At 39.2% G+C, this 16,444-nt stretch overlaps 1 protein-coding gene across 1 annotated transcript in view; it reads right to left on the bottom strand.

Moving 5' to 3' along the window:
- Positions 1-866: 866 nt before the first annotated feature.
- crip2 (cysteine-rich protein 2) overlaps positions 867-16,444 on the bottom strand; it is a 34,899-nt gene continuing 19,321 nt past the window's right edge. The window contains exons 2-8 of the mRNA XM_038293389.1: positions 13,689-13,783; positions 5,987-6,044; positions 5,628-5,759; positions 3,819-3,887; positions 3,628-3,722; positions 1,758-1,815; positions 867-1,546 (exon numbers count right to left, since the gene is read on the bottom strand). Coding sequence (XP_038149317.1) covers positions 1,479-1,546; positions 1,758-1,815; positions 3,628-3,722; positions 3,819-3,887; positions 5,628-5,759; positions 5,987-6,044; positions 13,689-13,783 — 575 coding nt within the window. The 3' untranslated portion in view covers positions 867-1,478. The remainder of the gene's footprint in view (positions 1,547-1,757; positions 1,816-3,627; positions 3,723-3,818; positions 3,888-5,627; positions 5,760-5,986; positions 6,045-13,688; positions 13,784-16,444) is intronic.

The raw sequence follows: 16,444 nt of genomic DNA, 5'->3' as shown, positions 1-16,444 counted from the left end.
ACAAACAAAGACTGAGAACCAGACTAGGCAGGTCAGGGAGAAAGTTGTGCAAAGGTAAATATGACGGTTAAGTTATAAAACAAAACAATAAGCTGTTTATTCAATAAAATGTAGCGTATGGCATTAGTGTTTTAAGTCTAAAGACTTTTAAGCTTAAACTAACAGGGTAGGCAGGGATAGAGTTCATTGTAGAAGCAGAAAAAGGTTTTTTTTAGCACATTGCTGTAAAATAACACTGTGAAACATGGTGGTGGAAGCATTATGCTGTGAGAATGCTTTTTTTCGGTAGAAACAGTAAGGATGCACTGGAAAAACGATCTAGAAATAATTAAAAATTTCTTAAAGTAAGTGTATTTACCCTTGATTCGAGTAGGTAAATTAATTAGTTTGGCAATGGAATCAGTATTTTTACTCTTAAAATAAGATAATTAGATAATAGTCACTTAAAAATAAACAATGCAATTGTGTTTTCTTATTTTAAATCTAAATTGTCTTCTTCCATTGGCAGAATGTCTTTTTTATCCCCTCAATTCAAGAACAAATTCACTTATTTTAAGAAAAAAAAGACTTATCAAGATTTAGATTTTTTGCAGTGTGCTGAGATTTGATGAGGATTCAAACGGAAATTTAAATGGAAATCTTTCAAGCTCGACATGTTGCACATTTTAAACTATATCCCATAAAAAAATGTAAATATTTATAGTGACAAATGTTTTCATTCCACTTTACCGTTATGCACTACTTGTAACAATGTGCATAAGGAAAACCTTTGCAAGGCCCTGTAATCTGATATAATCTGATGTTTGTTTTTCTCACAAGTGAAATTAAGGTTAAACTCTGATGTTTTGGAACATATGTTCTAGTGATCTGTGAAATTCTTTCCCCTCCACCTTATCGTTTCGCTTTGTTTTTTTTTTACAGTATGTTAAAATTTCTTTCCCCTCACAGCAGGAATGTTGTCAGGCAGCCAAACGACAAATATGGCATTTGTAAAATAGAGATTTATTGGCATAGTGCTCCATTCCTGAAGACCATCTGTGCATGCAACAGCCTCCGAGGTGAAACTTCTCAGTCTGTCATCAGGCGGCAGTAAAGAATCACCTGAGAATCCCTCATGTCCTCACACACATCCTTAAACAACCTTAAAAACAGGTTTGATTAAGATTTGTTGGGTGGAACTGCTGTGTCTGTTGTGGAACTGCAAGTGTTCACATATTTATAGTGTCAATGTGGCAAAGCTTTTTTATTTATTGTGTGAAAACATTTGATCGGTTTCTGCTCCTTTCTGCATATTAGCAAACATCTGAGTTCAGTTAATATTAATTCATGCTTCTTAATCTGATCCTGGGAACAGGAGGAGAGCTGGGGGGGGATCCGCAGCCGCACGAGTAGGGAGGAGAAAATTCAGCACTTAATACTGTGGGTGATGGTCAGTGTTGTGTAGAGAGGAGGAGGGTGAGGCTGAGGGAGACAAAGGTTCAAGGCTGGGTCACTGCACTGGGCTCCTTGTCATAGATGTAGCTGCCCACGCCGCCAGTGTTGACGCCTGGAGAGACCACAGGGAGAACAGCAGGAGAAGAGTCAGGATGGGAGCAGAGGAGGAGGAAACATAGGAGGGACGGGTCCAAAACATCTCCTCTACAGCTGACTCTCTGAGCAGGGGGAGCTGCGTTCAAAATCAATACCAAACTTGTATGACATTTTCTTTCAAGTGTTATTTGGAGACTGGTGGGTCGACAGCACCCCCTAGCGGTTACCTTTGGGTCCGAAGAGGACAGCGTAGCAGGGTTTGTGGCAGTAGGGTTGGCCGTCATGCTGCAAACGGGGGAGAAAACAAAAACTGTCAGACTGAGAATTTAACTCTTAGATGAGCTGAAATAGATTAAATGAAACCCTCTTTAGAAAAAACTGCCTAAAACTGATATTAGTCTTTAAAAAGAGCCAATTATTCTCTTAAAAAACCTATTTGTATAAGAGTTTCTAAGTTTAATGATCGGTGAGACAATAGCTGGTTTTATGTTTTATAAAAGACGTGATATTTTATGTAAATGTACATAAAAATAGAGTTTTAACAAAGCAAAGCTAAAATAAAACTTTTTTACGCCATCACAAAAGGCATAAAAATCAACCTGATTAGCAGACATTAGCAAACTGTATGGCGAATTAGCAATTTTCAGAATTTTTTGCCATAAAGCAAGTTATCAACATGTGACTCATGAGCTGAATCTCGTAGTTTTTATCCTAACTTGGCTGCAAATGATCACTGAAGCTCTCGGGTGATGAAATCTAACTGATCGCCCCTCATCTCTTCACTAAATGCTTCCATGTGTTTTATTGTTGAAAAGTTTTCCTGAATCCATGCGGAGCTTTCTCACACAGCTCGAATGCTTTAATGGCGAAACATGTATTAAAAAATAAATAAAAGGGTTTAGCTTTAGATTTGTCTTTTTTTCCATGTCTGAAATAAATATTCACATTTCAAGAAGTAACTTTAATATGACAGAAGCTGCATAGGACGCTAAAGATTAGGGTGATGGCAAGGAGGGCTGGTGGAGATATGCTAAGTAAAGATTTTTCAATTGATTATTGAGGAGGGAATAAATGATTAGCATTTTTTCTAATTAAATATTATTAATTACTCTAGGAGATGCACGTCTGGTTTTCCATCAGAAATAAACTTCTGATTTACAGTAGTAGCCGTTCAAAATGTCCCCACTTGATGGCCTTTGGCTGGTCCTCTACAATTCCTTTTTAAACATCAATCTTTGTACTAAAATATTCTTTCTGACATAATTTGTGGACATTAAGATCTAAAGAAAAGCGCCCTCTCCTGGTCAGACGCTGTAATTCAGTTAAAGGGTGGAGTCCGAGTTTAAAAAAAAGCACATCCAGGAGAAGGCCAGTGGCTGGAAGTTGGAGGGGATTTTGCTGGGCGCTGCAGGGGAGTAGGCTGCCATTCAGCTGGCGTTTGAATGGGAAGCGCCATTTTCAATGGCTGCTACTGTAAATGTAGAGATTATAATAATTACAGTAAAGTCCTAAATCTGCTAGAGGTGTTTCTTTAATGGAGGTTTTATTGAATATAGTATATTAAAAACAAAGGCAGATTATATAACCTGACATTTTCAGAAGGGGAAATAAATTAAAATGTGAGCATAAAGCATAATATAAAACTAAAACCAGATTTACATCAAATATTTAGTTGTCTGCACCACATTTCCCTTTTTCTGTTTGCTTTTTCTTTATTTTCTGAAAAACATGAACAAATAAACTCTTATTTTGTTCCCATCAGACCATCTTCATGTTTAAAACAGTTGAAGATGCTTACAGTGGTGTTGAAATAATGGTGTTTATGAGGGAATATAACATCACCCTGAGCACAATGGAGCACAGTTATCTCAGATTCTTTTAAATAAAACTACAGTTTGGGTCAAACTTTATTTTAATACTCTGGTTTAAACAACACCTGTTGGTTGAATTGGAAGGTTTTTGCCCTTTAATAAAAGGAATCATTCTTTAATAATGATCTGATATAATTATTTCCTACCACTAAACATGTCTATTTGTTTAATATTCTTATTCAGTGCTGTTTTTAGCTCATCATCGCTATATGTGATCTGCCATCACCTCTGCATGGCTGCCCGGGGCCAGAGTCTTGCTGCACCTCTCGCAGCGCAGACAGGGTCGGTGCCAATCCTTGCCCAGGGATGTCACCTTCTCAGCTAATAGAATGGAAAATGCACATTTACCAAACATCAGTGAGACGCCTTGTAAAGCAATTTGCACGTCTGTGACTGTGATTTCTCCTGACGTCTTACCAAAGTATACCTTCTTGTTGCATCGTGGACAAAGGTTGGCCTCGCCGGAGAAAGTGGTGATGCCACCAGCTGTAGAGAAAAAAATAAAAGGATGGAGGTAAGCCTTGAAAGGACAAAATGCTAAGAAAATTAATTAAATCGATTGAAAAGTGATGAATAAGTGTTTTTTCTGGTGCTGCTAGGTGTGAACTCCACTGGGGTAATAATAAAAGGACGTAAAATCTATAAAGAAAACAAAGCCGGGAATTCTACTTCAAGGTGTTCTGGTGTTTAAAGGGAAACTTCCCAAACCCTGCCAAGGTTAAACACTTATCTCATTGCTACACATTAGCCTTAAACTGCCTTAAATGAGAGGCAACATGCTCCGATTCAGCTGCAGCTTAAATGTTTTCCTATAAGGCCCAAAAGACTAATAAATCATAAAGTATTGACACTAATTCCCCCTCTTGTCATGTTTCACTGGGAATATATGTAACAGTGATTCATATTTTTCCACGTTCTTTACATCTAATAATCTGAAAAGTGTGACATACCTTTGTTAAGCCCCTATTACTCTAATTCCTTCCTACGTTTAGTGAATCCAGCTACCCTCAGAAGGGAAAGATGGCGCCTAATTATTCAATTAGGAGTCTCAGAAGGCCCCCATTTGTTGAACAGAATAATGAGAAGTTAATTATCCCAGATAAAAAACAAAAACAACAACTGACAGGCTGAGCCTAAATCTGACAGGCTGAGCCTAAATCTGACAGGCTGAGCCTAAATCTGACAGGCTGAGCCTAAATCTGAGAAGCAGCCGAGAGGCCGAGAGTTACTCTGGAGGAGCTGCAGGCTCAGGTCAGAACAAGGTTATTATCATTAACTAAAGCTGATGAAATAACAAAACATAGAATAAAAAAACATCTATGTCAACTTTGTAAAAAAAAAATAAAAAAAAAGATACTTTAATAACAGTTAAGAAAACTAATTAAATTAACTGCATTTTAAGAGATAATTTGCTTAGTTTTTGTTTGTGTCTTTAAGGTTATGCATCAATATGAGGTCTTGCTTCCGGTTCGCTGTACAGCATCACGCCAGCAGATGGCAGTCAGGTCATTTTCGCTGCTGCGGTGATTGGTTCTTATCTAACATTTCATTTCTAGAATTATTTATTGTAGTTTTGCTTCCTGTATCCAAGTCGTATCACATAAAAGACCAAAAGTACAACTGAAACCAATAAAAACTAAACTGAAACTAAGGATTTTTTTGAAAAACAGCATAATGCTGTGGGGATGTTTAAACAATGAGGAAGTGGATGGAAGTGATTCTGGAAGAGAACCAGTTAGAAGTTAGAAAATACCTGAGATGGGGGAGGAGGTTACGCTGCAAAAAACTGAAATCTAAATAAGTAATTTTTTTCTTAAAATAAGTGCATTTTTTCTTAAATTAAGTAAGCAATGGAGACACTGTGCCAATGGAACAAGACAATTTACATTTAAAACAAGAAAAAAACAATTACATTGTCTTATTTCAAGTGCATATTATCTGATTATCTTATTTGAAGAGTAAAAATACTCATTCCATTGGCAAACCATGTTATTTAGCTACTCACATTTAGGGTAAATAAGGATACATTGAAGAAATGTTTACTTATTTCTAGATCGTTTTTGCAGTGTACTGCTTATTGAACATTGAAGCATCACACTTTTTTCCAATTAAGATCTGTTCAAAAATAGTGATAATTTTAAAGTTATGTGCTTTGTGTTGGTTTAAGACAAAATAAAAATTGAAAATAAATGTCACAGACCAAACAGCAGAGAATATATGAAATACCTTTGGATGGCGCCTTTGGAGCATAAACACGCTTTTCTTCAACTTTAGAGGCTGAATCCACACTAGTGGGGGATGTGTTGTTATTAGCTGGAGCCTCATAAACATACGAGCCTGCTCCACCAATGTTGACACCTTTAATAGAGCAAGCAGATGTGGGAAAAAATACCAAAAAGATGAACAATCTTCAAAATCAGTTAAAAAATGTAATTAAATGCTGCTTTTAATGTTTTAATTAGACAAACACAACTTAAAGGAGCTAAATGTAGAGCTTTACGCTAATCTAATCCACACAGAAAGGAAGCATAAATAAATAAATTGGTTTTTAATAATGTAAGGATCTGCGAAGGCATGCAGTTCACCTTTTGGTCCAAAGAGGGCAGAATAGCATGGTTTGTGGCAGTAGGGTCTTCCATCATGCTGAGGGAGAGAAAATATGAGAATTAAAAAAAACAAACCTTTAATGTTTCACTTAACTGTGAAAAAAAAAAAAAAAAACACTGACGCATACAGGAAGTTAGACATGATGTAAAGTCATGTTTATTTTACTGGTGCTAAAAATTTGTGATGGAGAAACGTGTCCAAAAATGGAGCAGATTTTTTTCCCCCTTCCATCTCACTGCCACCTCATGATGAAGTCATTGTCACAGGGCGCCTTAACCCAAAATAACGAGTGCCAGCGTTTCCAGGGAGCAGTTCTCTGTTGATGAACTCACACCACGCTTCAATGGGAGCCTTGTGTCTGCATGTGTGACAGATGCTGTTTCCACTTACAGGACGGGGAGAAGAAAAAAAAACAAAAAACGCGTGACTTAAAAGGTCTGAAGCCAGTGCACTCTGGGAATGTAGCAGCAACCTCTGAAAAATTTGATCGGTGGAGGGACCGGGGCCGAGCAGCATTGGAGTTTGGACGGCCATAGTTGAGGAATATCAGCAGGTGGGTGAGGATCTGTGTGATGAGTGGAAATCCAGCCACTCTGCACCTAATGCTCACTTAGTTTTAGTCACCGGAGCTCTTTTTTTCTTGGAGGAAAGCATAGAAGGAAGAAAAGCCCATTCTCAGACTTTAATAATGCATTAACCAGGACAGGATCAGCTGTTAAAGTCGCCACACACTCCATCCACCAGTGGGTTTCATTTACACTAGAATCTCTGAGGATCTCTGCTGGGTTCCAGACTCTGACTCTGCAGCAATGTCTTTCTTAGAAGCCGACATGCAGCTCTAGAATTTGATGCAAACTGATCTTCAAAAGATTTTCATCACTGAAGAAAAGTCCACTCTTTCCTCCATTATCAACAAATTTGAAATTTGCTTCAGCTCGTTGCTGATTCCTCCCTGTTGAGTATCCAAAAGAAACCAGCTCTGATGGCCTACCAGTTCTTCCCACTCTCATTACATACTATATTCATCTCCAAGCTCATTTTCTTCCATTTCAGGATGAGGTTGTATTCAACCATACTCCTATTTATAAAGTTAAAGTTCATGTTTCTTTAAGGATGTCCTTTATGATGAGTCCAAACCCAGGAATCCACAGCAGTCCAGTAATGACCCGTTGCTGCAGGTTATGTAAACAATCTAAACCACATTTCCTTCCAGTGTTGTCGGAGTTTAATCATTTTAGATGACAGTCAAAGAAAAAAAAAAGAGAGAGCAGCATGATAGAAAAAGTTTACACCTGAAGGAAGGTAGCTGCTTTTTTAAAAACTAATTTGTTATGACAACAATCAATGTGTTTTATCAATGTGTAATAACACATTAAACATCCTATAAATTCTGACCAACTTCCTTATTTCTCTGCTAAATTAAAGCATCCCCACACAAAGGTGGACTTCTGAGGCCCCCAGTTAGTAAATTACAGACCTAATTTGCCAATTAGAGGCCTAGTTAGTAAACTATGTGCATCCAAATAATGGGTTATCAGAGTAAAAGAGGCTGGATGTCAAAAGAATCTAAATTATTTTTACATTTTCATTTGCAAATGATGTAGAATGTTAATAATTTGCATAAAGTCTTGGTAAAATGATGAAAAGAAAAAGAAGTATGTCTTGCATTAATCCCTCTTGGCTCTTTATCCAGATTATTTGAAAGCAAATTATTAGGAAAAAGCAAAGCATTGAAGAGAATCGGGAGGTAACTGCTCGATACGTGAGGATGAAAGCTTCCGGCCATGAATGCACGTTTTCTTAAACGCTGGAAACTTGGTCGTCCATCTCTTTAAGAGCTCTGTGACCAACTGAACAAAATAACACGTACCACTATAAAACACCCACTGAAAAGGCGGCGCTGAACACAAAACTGATGAATGTGGAATGAGATTAGAAGCAAAAGGAAATCCTCAGGATGCTGGTTTAATGGAAAAGGTTAACTGGTCCCTCTGAGATGACAAGGACACAATTCCTGTTAGGATATAAACTTAAACCTCCATGTTTACTTCAGACAGTTTAAACACGATTCATTTCTTGGTTGTAGAAAATATTTAGTCGTTCAGTTTCAGAAAACAGGAAATCTGTGTTACGATATTTTCATCATTTCTCCTTGTTACACTTTATAGCCAGAAAGAGGGGCAACAATAACACAAATACTGCACTTCAGACCTGCTTCCTAAGGGCTAACCAAAGTCTAGCCTCAAATTACTTGAAGGAAAACAAGTAATATTATTATAAATAGATAAATAGATATAAATGCTAATAGATTTTATCTCTAGACATGGATCTTATCAGCAGACCATGGATCATGAGCAATAAAATCCAACCAGAAATCGAGTTGATGATACCAACCTACCTTTATGCCCGTTGTCTTTATTGTTTACACTCATCTATAAACCAGACAGGAAGTTAAAGATGATTTAATCATTAATATTAATAATAAAAAAAAACTTTATGATCTCACATTGGCGTAATTTACCTCTGCATTTAACCCTTCCCCTTTGGCAGCAGTGGGCTGCAGTTGTGCGGCGCCCGGGGAGCAGTGTGGGGTTAAGGGTCTTGTTCAGAGACCCAGAGTGGCAGTCTGTGGGATTGGGACTCGAACTCGGCACCTCAGCATTCTAAGCTCTATGCCCTAACCACTAGGCCGACACTCCCCAGACCCCCTTAAGGGTTTGATCTGTTTTTAAAGAGTTTTATCTTTAAAACTGTCTAAATATACAGGTGCTGGTCATAAAATTAGAATATCATGAAAAAGTAGATTGATTTCAGTAATTCCATTTAAAAAGTGAAACTTGTATATTATATTCATACATTACATACAAACTCATATATTTCAGATGTTTATTTTGTTTAATTTTGATGATTACAAATGACAACAAATGAAAAATCTCAAATTCATCATATCAGAAAATTAGAATATTACTGAAGACCAATAAAAACAAAGGATTTATAGAAATGTTGGCCAACTGAAAAGTATGAACATGAAAAGTATGAGCATGTACAGCACTCAGTATTTAGTTGGGCCTCCTTTGGCCTGTATTACTGCAGCAATGCGGCGTGGCATGGAGTCGATCAGTCTGTGGCACTGCTCAGGTGTTATGATAGCCCAGGTTGCTCTAATAGTGGCTTTTAGCTCTTCTGAATTGTTGGGTCTGGTGTATTGCATCTTCTTCTTCACAATACCCCATAGATTTTCTATGGGGTTAAGGTCAGGAGAGTTTGCTGGCCAATTAAGAACAGGGATACCATGGTCCTTCAACCAGGTACTGGTAGCTTTGGCACTGTGTGCAGGTGCCAAGTCCTGTTGGAAAATGAAATCTGCATCTCCAAAAAGTTGGTCAGCTGCAGGAAGCATGAAGTGCTCTAAAACTTCCTGGTATGTGGCTGCGTTGACCCTGGACCTCAGAAAACACAATGGACCAACACCAGCAGATGACATGGCACCCCAAACCATCACTGACTGTGGAAACTTTACACTGGACTTCAAGCAACGTGGATGAAGTGCCTCTCTTCTTTTCCTCCAGACTCTGGGACCTTGATTTCCAAAGGAAATGCAAAATTTACTTTCATCAGAGAACATGACTTTGGACCACTCACCAGCAGTCCAGTCCTGTTTCTCTTTAGCCCAGGCAAGACGCTTCTGACGCTGTCTGTGGTTCAAGAGTGGCTTGACACAAGGAATGCGACAGCAGAAACCCATGTCTTTCATACGTCTGTGTGTGGTGGTTCTTGAAGCACTCACTCCAGCTGCAGTCCACTCTTTGTGAATCTCCCCCACATTTTTGAAGGGGTTTTGTTTCACAATCCTCTCCAGGGTGCGGTTATCTCTCTTGCTTGTACACTTTTTTCGACCACATCTTTTCCTTCCCTTCGCCTCTCTATTAATGTGCTTGGACACTGAGCTCTGTGAACAGCCAGCCTCTTTAGCGATGACCTTTTGTGTCTTGCCCTCCTTGTGCAAGGTGTCGATGGTCGTCTTTTGGACAACTGTCAAGTCAGCAGTCTTCCCCATGATTGTGTAGCCTATAGAACTAGACTGAAAGACCATTTAAAGGCTTTTGCAGGTGGTTTGAGTTAATTAGCTGATTAGAGTGTGGCACCAGGGGCCATCAATTTTGAACCTTTTCACAATATTCTAATTTTCTGATATGATGAATTTGAGATTTTCATTTGTTGTCATTTGTAATCATCAGAATTAAACAAAATAAACATCTGAAATATATGAGTTTGTATGTAATGTATGAATATAATATACAAGTTTCACTTTTTAAATGGAATTACTGAAATCAATCTACTTTTTCATGATATTCTAATTTTATGACCAGCACCTGTATCATCACCAGTCATTTAAATGCGACACCAGAGGTAGTGCCAGAGAGTAGGTAGCACTCCCCCCCTCCCCCGCCTGTTGCTGCACACTTAAGGGCTGGTTATCTTCCCGCAGCAGTGTGTTGTAGTGAGCTTATCGCAGATATTTTTGATTTATGCCCAATATTGAAGCAGGGTCTGCGCTATGTTATTCCACGCCGCAACGCAAGAGCGACAATCAGGAACTATCTGTGGGTCTGGATAAGGCCGAGGAGGTGAGGAAGTGGGGGCAAGTTTGTGCAACAAAGGAGAGACATGAGGGCCAAAAAAGAGCGGGGATCCAGGTGGAAAAAGGGTCCCAGCGTTCTCGCGCACCTCGCTCTTCTAGCTGGTCCATCTTCAGGAGTCGTTTCCACAATGGCGGTCATACAAACAAAACAAGCTGGTAAGGTACCAAACAGGAAATAAGCATAGAGTAGAGCGGATGAACAATTGACCAATCAGAGGCCTTCTGTCTGTGGTCACCTACAAGTTTGGAGAGGTGCAGCAGAGTGTCTGCGGTAGGGGCGGCGGCACATTTGCGTTCACAGCGACAGACACGCAGACGACCTGGTCTCTGATTATAAATCAGCCTTTAGTCAGCTGCTTGAAATATTTCCTATTATAAAATACAAACATTCTTCATGTGGACAGTAAAGGAGGACATTATCAGTCATTTGTTACCAAGGAAACAGTGTTTATAAGCCAGGGGTTGACATTAAGGATTTTTACCTTTCACATTTCATTTGCCCAGAAACTATTTTTAGTTGCCCAGTATAATGTTTGATAAATATAGTTCCTAATATTCATTTTTGTATATATATCTCAATTTTTTTGTAATTCAGTATTTTTTAAGTTTACAGGTTCCTGGTGTGTATATGCATGCGTGGGTGGTGGGTGAAATGGGTGGAGGGTAAAATAGGTGGTGGGTGTGTTACTGTACTTACATTTTTTTGCCTTGTTGTTGTTTTTTACCCTACCAAGTCGAAAAAAATGATTCGCGCCAATTCCCGGACAAAAATTGCTCAATCTGGCGGAAAATAACGCAGCTTTTTCAAATCACGCGAGAATGTGTACAAAACAACAAAAATGGTGCTGACAACGCTTTTGAGTCGTTTTCTTCGAATGTCGGTGATTTTTGAGTGATTATATGAATAAAATGATACAGAAATACGATATACGATAGCGCTTTCTAGCTTGTTTGTCGTTTTGGTAACTACATCAAAATTACCACTAGGTGGACAAAAATTGGCGGAAAATCACCCAGCTTTTTCAAATCACGCACCTTTTTTAAATCACGCGAGAATGTGTACAAAACAACAAAAATGGCGCCGGCAAAGCTTCTGGGTCGTTTTCATCGAATGTCGGTGATTTTAAAGTAATTTTGATTGATAAATAATTTTTTTTGGCGATCATTGAACTTGCCCGGCAGGCAAATGCAGTGAAATTTGTACTCTCCCAACAATAAAAACTACTTGCCCTGGGCAATCGGGCGATGCTAAACATCGAGCCCTGTAAGCAGTTTACTGTCTGCAAGCTTTAATCCAATTAAACTAAATTTTTTCTAAAGTTCGTGGGGAAACCGTGAAACCAGGAAATAGATAGTGATCTAGTTTATAGCTTGCACAAGTAGTTTTTAAATTTCTGTCAGATTCTGATTTTGTTTCTCTGTTCCGGACCATCCTGCCGCTAACACCAGCTGTCCATGTCTGTAACGCCGCCATCAAGGCAGTTTAAGAGCATCATCAAGGCCCATTAGGCTGATGTGAGCGCTGAGCACCCCTAAGTGGTGCAGCTGACCCTGGAGCCGCTAAAGCGGCAAGAGCTCATCAGCAAAATACCAAACCGTGCAAAACGTTGGAGGGAATGAACCATACAACCCACCAGTAGGAAGGAAGTGAATACATCTGAACATGAGTGTTTGAAATTGACCAGATTTCAAGCTGTTAAGGATTAGAGGAGCATTTAAACCAGCACATGTTCTTATACATGATTATTAGGATTTATAGATGTCCACTGACACCAAAAAGTCCTGATGTTTCAGCAGTGAGCCTCTGATATTTGGGGACAAAAAAGACGAAGCAAAAAGGAAAGGAAAAAAACCAGCCACACGGCCGACCTTGTTCAGCCAGCAGACATCAGGCCACACGGGGCTGCATCCTGTCTCCTTTTTAAGAAGAAGTCAAGAGAGAACAACAAACAGCCTCCCAGACAATCCGTTTTAGGGTGTTTTCATGAGAAACGTCACCCAGCCTTGTGTTTCCATGACGATGATCAAGGAGAGGTTCGTTTCATATTAACATACGGTTTGTGGCAGTACAGAGGGAAATACGGAGGAGGAGGAGCAGAGGATGGCGGGAAGAGTGAGCACGGCCACCGTGTGCGACTACATGACTGTAAGTGTGCAGAGATTAAACAGCAGGCCGCTGTCCTTTGGGGTCAGCAGGGGAAATGGCTTTAGTGTCTAAAGAGGTTGAGATCATATCCTCTTTGACTGAAAAAAAAAGCCTGAAGATCAAGAGGATCGTGTTTGATATTCATGCATCTGTGTAAATAAAAGAAAAGTAAAACTGAGGGCTAAATCAGGACGAGATGAGAGACTCAGTCAGGGGAAACCATCCTGAGATGTGATACTGCAGCCTGATTATGCAGGACAGGATCTGAAAGCAGCTCATCCTGCAGGCGCTAAGGGAGTCAGACCTGCTGCACGGAAGCAACATTTGCCACCGTCTCTACCAGACGGAACACAACATCAGACCGGAAAAAGGAAAACAGACGCAGGGATATCCTGAAAAAGAAGCACAAGGACTTTAACATATCATGACCCAGAGAAGGAAACATGCTTCAGCTTTGTCACAGGACTTTTGAAGAAACTGCAGATTCATTTTCCACAATATTTCAAGTTGAAAAGGCCAAAAGTGAGAGATCAGGCTTGTTGACATGTAACCGTGTAAAAGAAAAACCTCTGATCTATCTTCCTTTATGTCCAGCAGACATGCTGCACCTCTATACTGTAAAGCACAGCATAGAGGTGCAGCAACATTTTTAAAAAGATAGGGTTAAAAAAAAAATGTCCTTTGCACACTTGCTACATTTGCATGAGTTTAAAAGAGATGATGGAGAAATCCCCACAGTGGGGAGATATGCTTGTTTCTCTTTAGATCATATTGTACGTGAAGCTAATTCATTTTCTCCATTCTGACCATTCAGCTGAAGCTAATTTAAAGGAAAAAGGGGATTTCCACACAGAGAGAGGGTTTCTCTTCACTCCTCTTAGAAGTCACTGACCTCTGCATGGCCTCCTGCAGTCAGAAGCTTGTTGCAGCGGTCACATTTGAGGCACAGTTTGTGCCAGTCCTTCCCCAGCGATGACACCTTCTCAGCTGCAAATCAAAGACAAAGAAAAACAAAAGAAAACTGGAATCAATGCAAACATTCACATCAAGCAGCATCCATTGCTTTGAATAATCCTTTTTTCCCCCCTCCATCCACTGCGCATGTTTGCATCACAGCGCTGCCCTTCCATCAGCCACTGACGATGACGTCCCCCCATTGCTTCACTATCTACAATAATGATTAGTTTGTACTGCATTGATGGAGATGCTGTCATTATGCCAGCAGAGGGATTGTTTTCTTGGAATGGGGAACAGAGGGGATGCCTGTTTGCAACACAGGATACTGCGGTGATGTCATAGCCGGGTTTAACTGACAGCAGCTTTAGCCCCAGTCCAATTGAAACAGCAGGGGGGATCCATATCTAACCCATATATTTTCCATCAAAAACACCAAAGACACGCTCCCATCCCCCCACCCTGATCCAGACGACCCCTAAACCTCATTTCCGTCTGCTTTTTTTTTTTTTCTTCCACCCAGACAGGCAGGGGACCCTAAATATACACTTTAAATAACAATTCCCTGCTCCCACACAATGGGCCCCAAGGAGCCGTGCTGGCAGCAGAGGAAACACCTTCCCTTATCAAGGCTTGACAAAAAAACAGACGGATACTTGAGCCCGTTTCCTACATGCCCCAACTCCCAAAAACACACAAACATGCGCGCATATGTGCAGAGATGAAGGCGTTCCTCTTCTTCTTCCATTCCTTTACGTAGCTCCCAGTCACAATTTCTAAAACCTGAAAGTTTAAAACAAAAAAAAATCTTTGTGCAAAAGATGCTGTGGTCAAATGCATGTTGAAAATTATAATCTTCCCAATTGCAATTTTAATAATAATAATACATTTTTCATGATTTCCTGGTTTGAGCTGCAAACTCTGTAAACTGCAAGCGACGATTATAGATTTGACATTAAAATTCCTTCAGCATTTTAAGGCTGTCAGTGTTTCCACAGCAGACAGAGGCTAGACATTGAAAAGAACAGAGATAAACTTTGTTTTAGAAGGTCCAGCTTTGCTCATTTGGGCTTGAGGCAGATGCATTTCAGTACAGATACAGTTACCTTCTTTTTAATTCAGGTAGAAAACAGCAAACTAACTCAGCTTAAAAAAAAAAAAAGAAAGAACTGAGCATGGGCCAAAAGCTAACTGAAGTAAACGAACAGCCGATAGTATTTATTCTAAATAGCTTCTAACATTTGCTCTCCCCAAATACAACCACATTTAATAACTTCCACACTGCAGACTGTTGTGGTTTATGCAATCTGATAGCATTTACGCACGCTGCATTCACTGCTTTAAAGGAATATTGGAATTTCAAGTTCCCAAATATCCCTTCATCACTCAGAGTAAATCGAGCTGAAAATATGAATTCCATTCAGACATTTTAGAGGAAAATTGATCTCCCTTTTCTTTGAAAATGAATCCTAAAAATACTAATACAAATAAAACCACAAAAAGGGCAGCTAAGGCAGTTATTCAATCAAAAATGCATAAAACCCCTGAATAGGCTCACATCACACCTCTTGATTTTATAAAATTAGCAGGCGTATAGCTGGACAACCTCTCTGTCAAGAGTTTCTTTCTTTCCTTCTTTGCAAAGCAGGTTAAATCAAATTCCATCAAGTTAAATTTCATTAGATTTGATTGAATATCACAAAGAGCACATTAAATTATGAAGTGGAAAAACTCCCTCCAGCTTTCTTTGAGATGTGATTACACCCTGTGGGAGTCGCACTCTCTGCTAACTATGTCAATTACGACAAAACGCTGAGGAAAAAAAATAACTGACTTGATTTGAGGTCTTCAAAACAGAACAGACTTAAACACAGTAAGGCACACTATATAAAAAAATATCCCTGATGCGATTCAGAGAGCATGCATATTTTAAAGACAAGAAGCAACTGGAAAATCTGCTTTTTTAAATAAATAACATATCAGTTATACTCTTCTGATGTTGAACATCATCTTTAGCTGAAGCTGATTATCCTCGAAAACAAGAAAGAACTTTTAGAAAAGAACCTGTTTAATATGCGACGACCCCTATTTTAATCCTTAAAAAAAAAAAAAAAAAAAAAAACTGAGGGAGTAACTTCCTTAAAAAAACCTATTTATGGAAAACATAGGTGAAATTTGTGACTCTAATGTGGAACGAGGAAGGATTTCTTCTCTCCTACTAAAACCTGTCTCTGTTTTCCTCAGTATAAGGAAAAAAACTGGATTCTTGGATTTTCAGGGAAGCAACCGGGCAGAAAAAAGAGCCAAACCAAAGTTCTTGCAATGCCATGAGGTGATTGTGTCGCGTGTCGGCATTAAGTTTCTCAGGGAGGAATTTCAACTAGTTTTCAATTTAATGACTTTTTTGATAGCTTTAATGTCTAATAAACATATAAATAATGCCTATCTGAATGGTTAATCCCACAATAATTTATAAGCTGCAGGTTAAACCATCTGTTTAAGGTTCTGAAAAGAAAGTAAAAAGACCGGTTCTACATCTGTACAGTAACTTTCCTTCCAACCACTACATGCAGCTTCATTTCCATGACAAATGTGCACAGAAATGTGTTGATATGCTGCCTAATTTTCTTTCAAGCTTATCCCTATTAGGGACACGAGGGGTGCTGGTGCCTACCTCCAGCTGTCTACGGGTAA

Source organism: Cyprinodon tularosa, unplaced genomic scaffold, assembly GCF_016077235.1.
Source record: "Cyprinodon tularosa strain WSP-4 unplaced genomic scaffold, ASM1607723v1 ctg325, whole genome shotgun sequence".
Lineage (NCBI taxonomy): Eukaryota > Metazoa > Chordata > Actinopteri > Cyprinodontiformes > Cyprinodontidae > Cyprinodon > Cyprinodon tularosa.
Note: the sequence above shows the minus strand (reverse complement) of the source record. Positions and strands in the feature narration are given on the sequence as shown.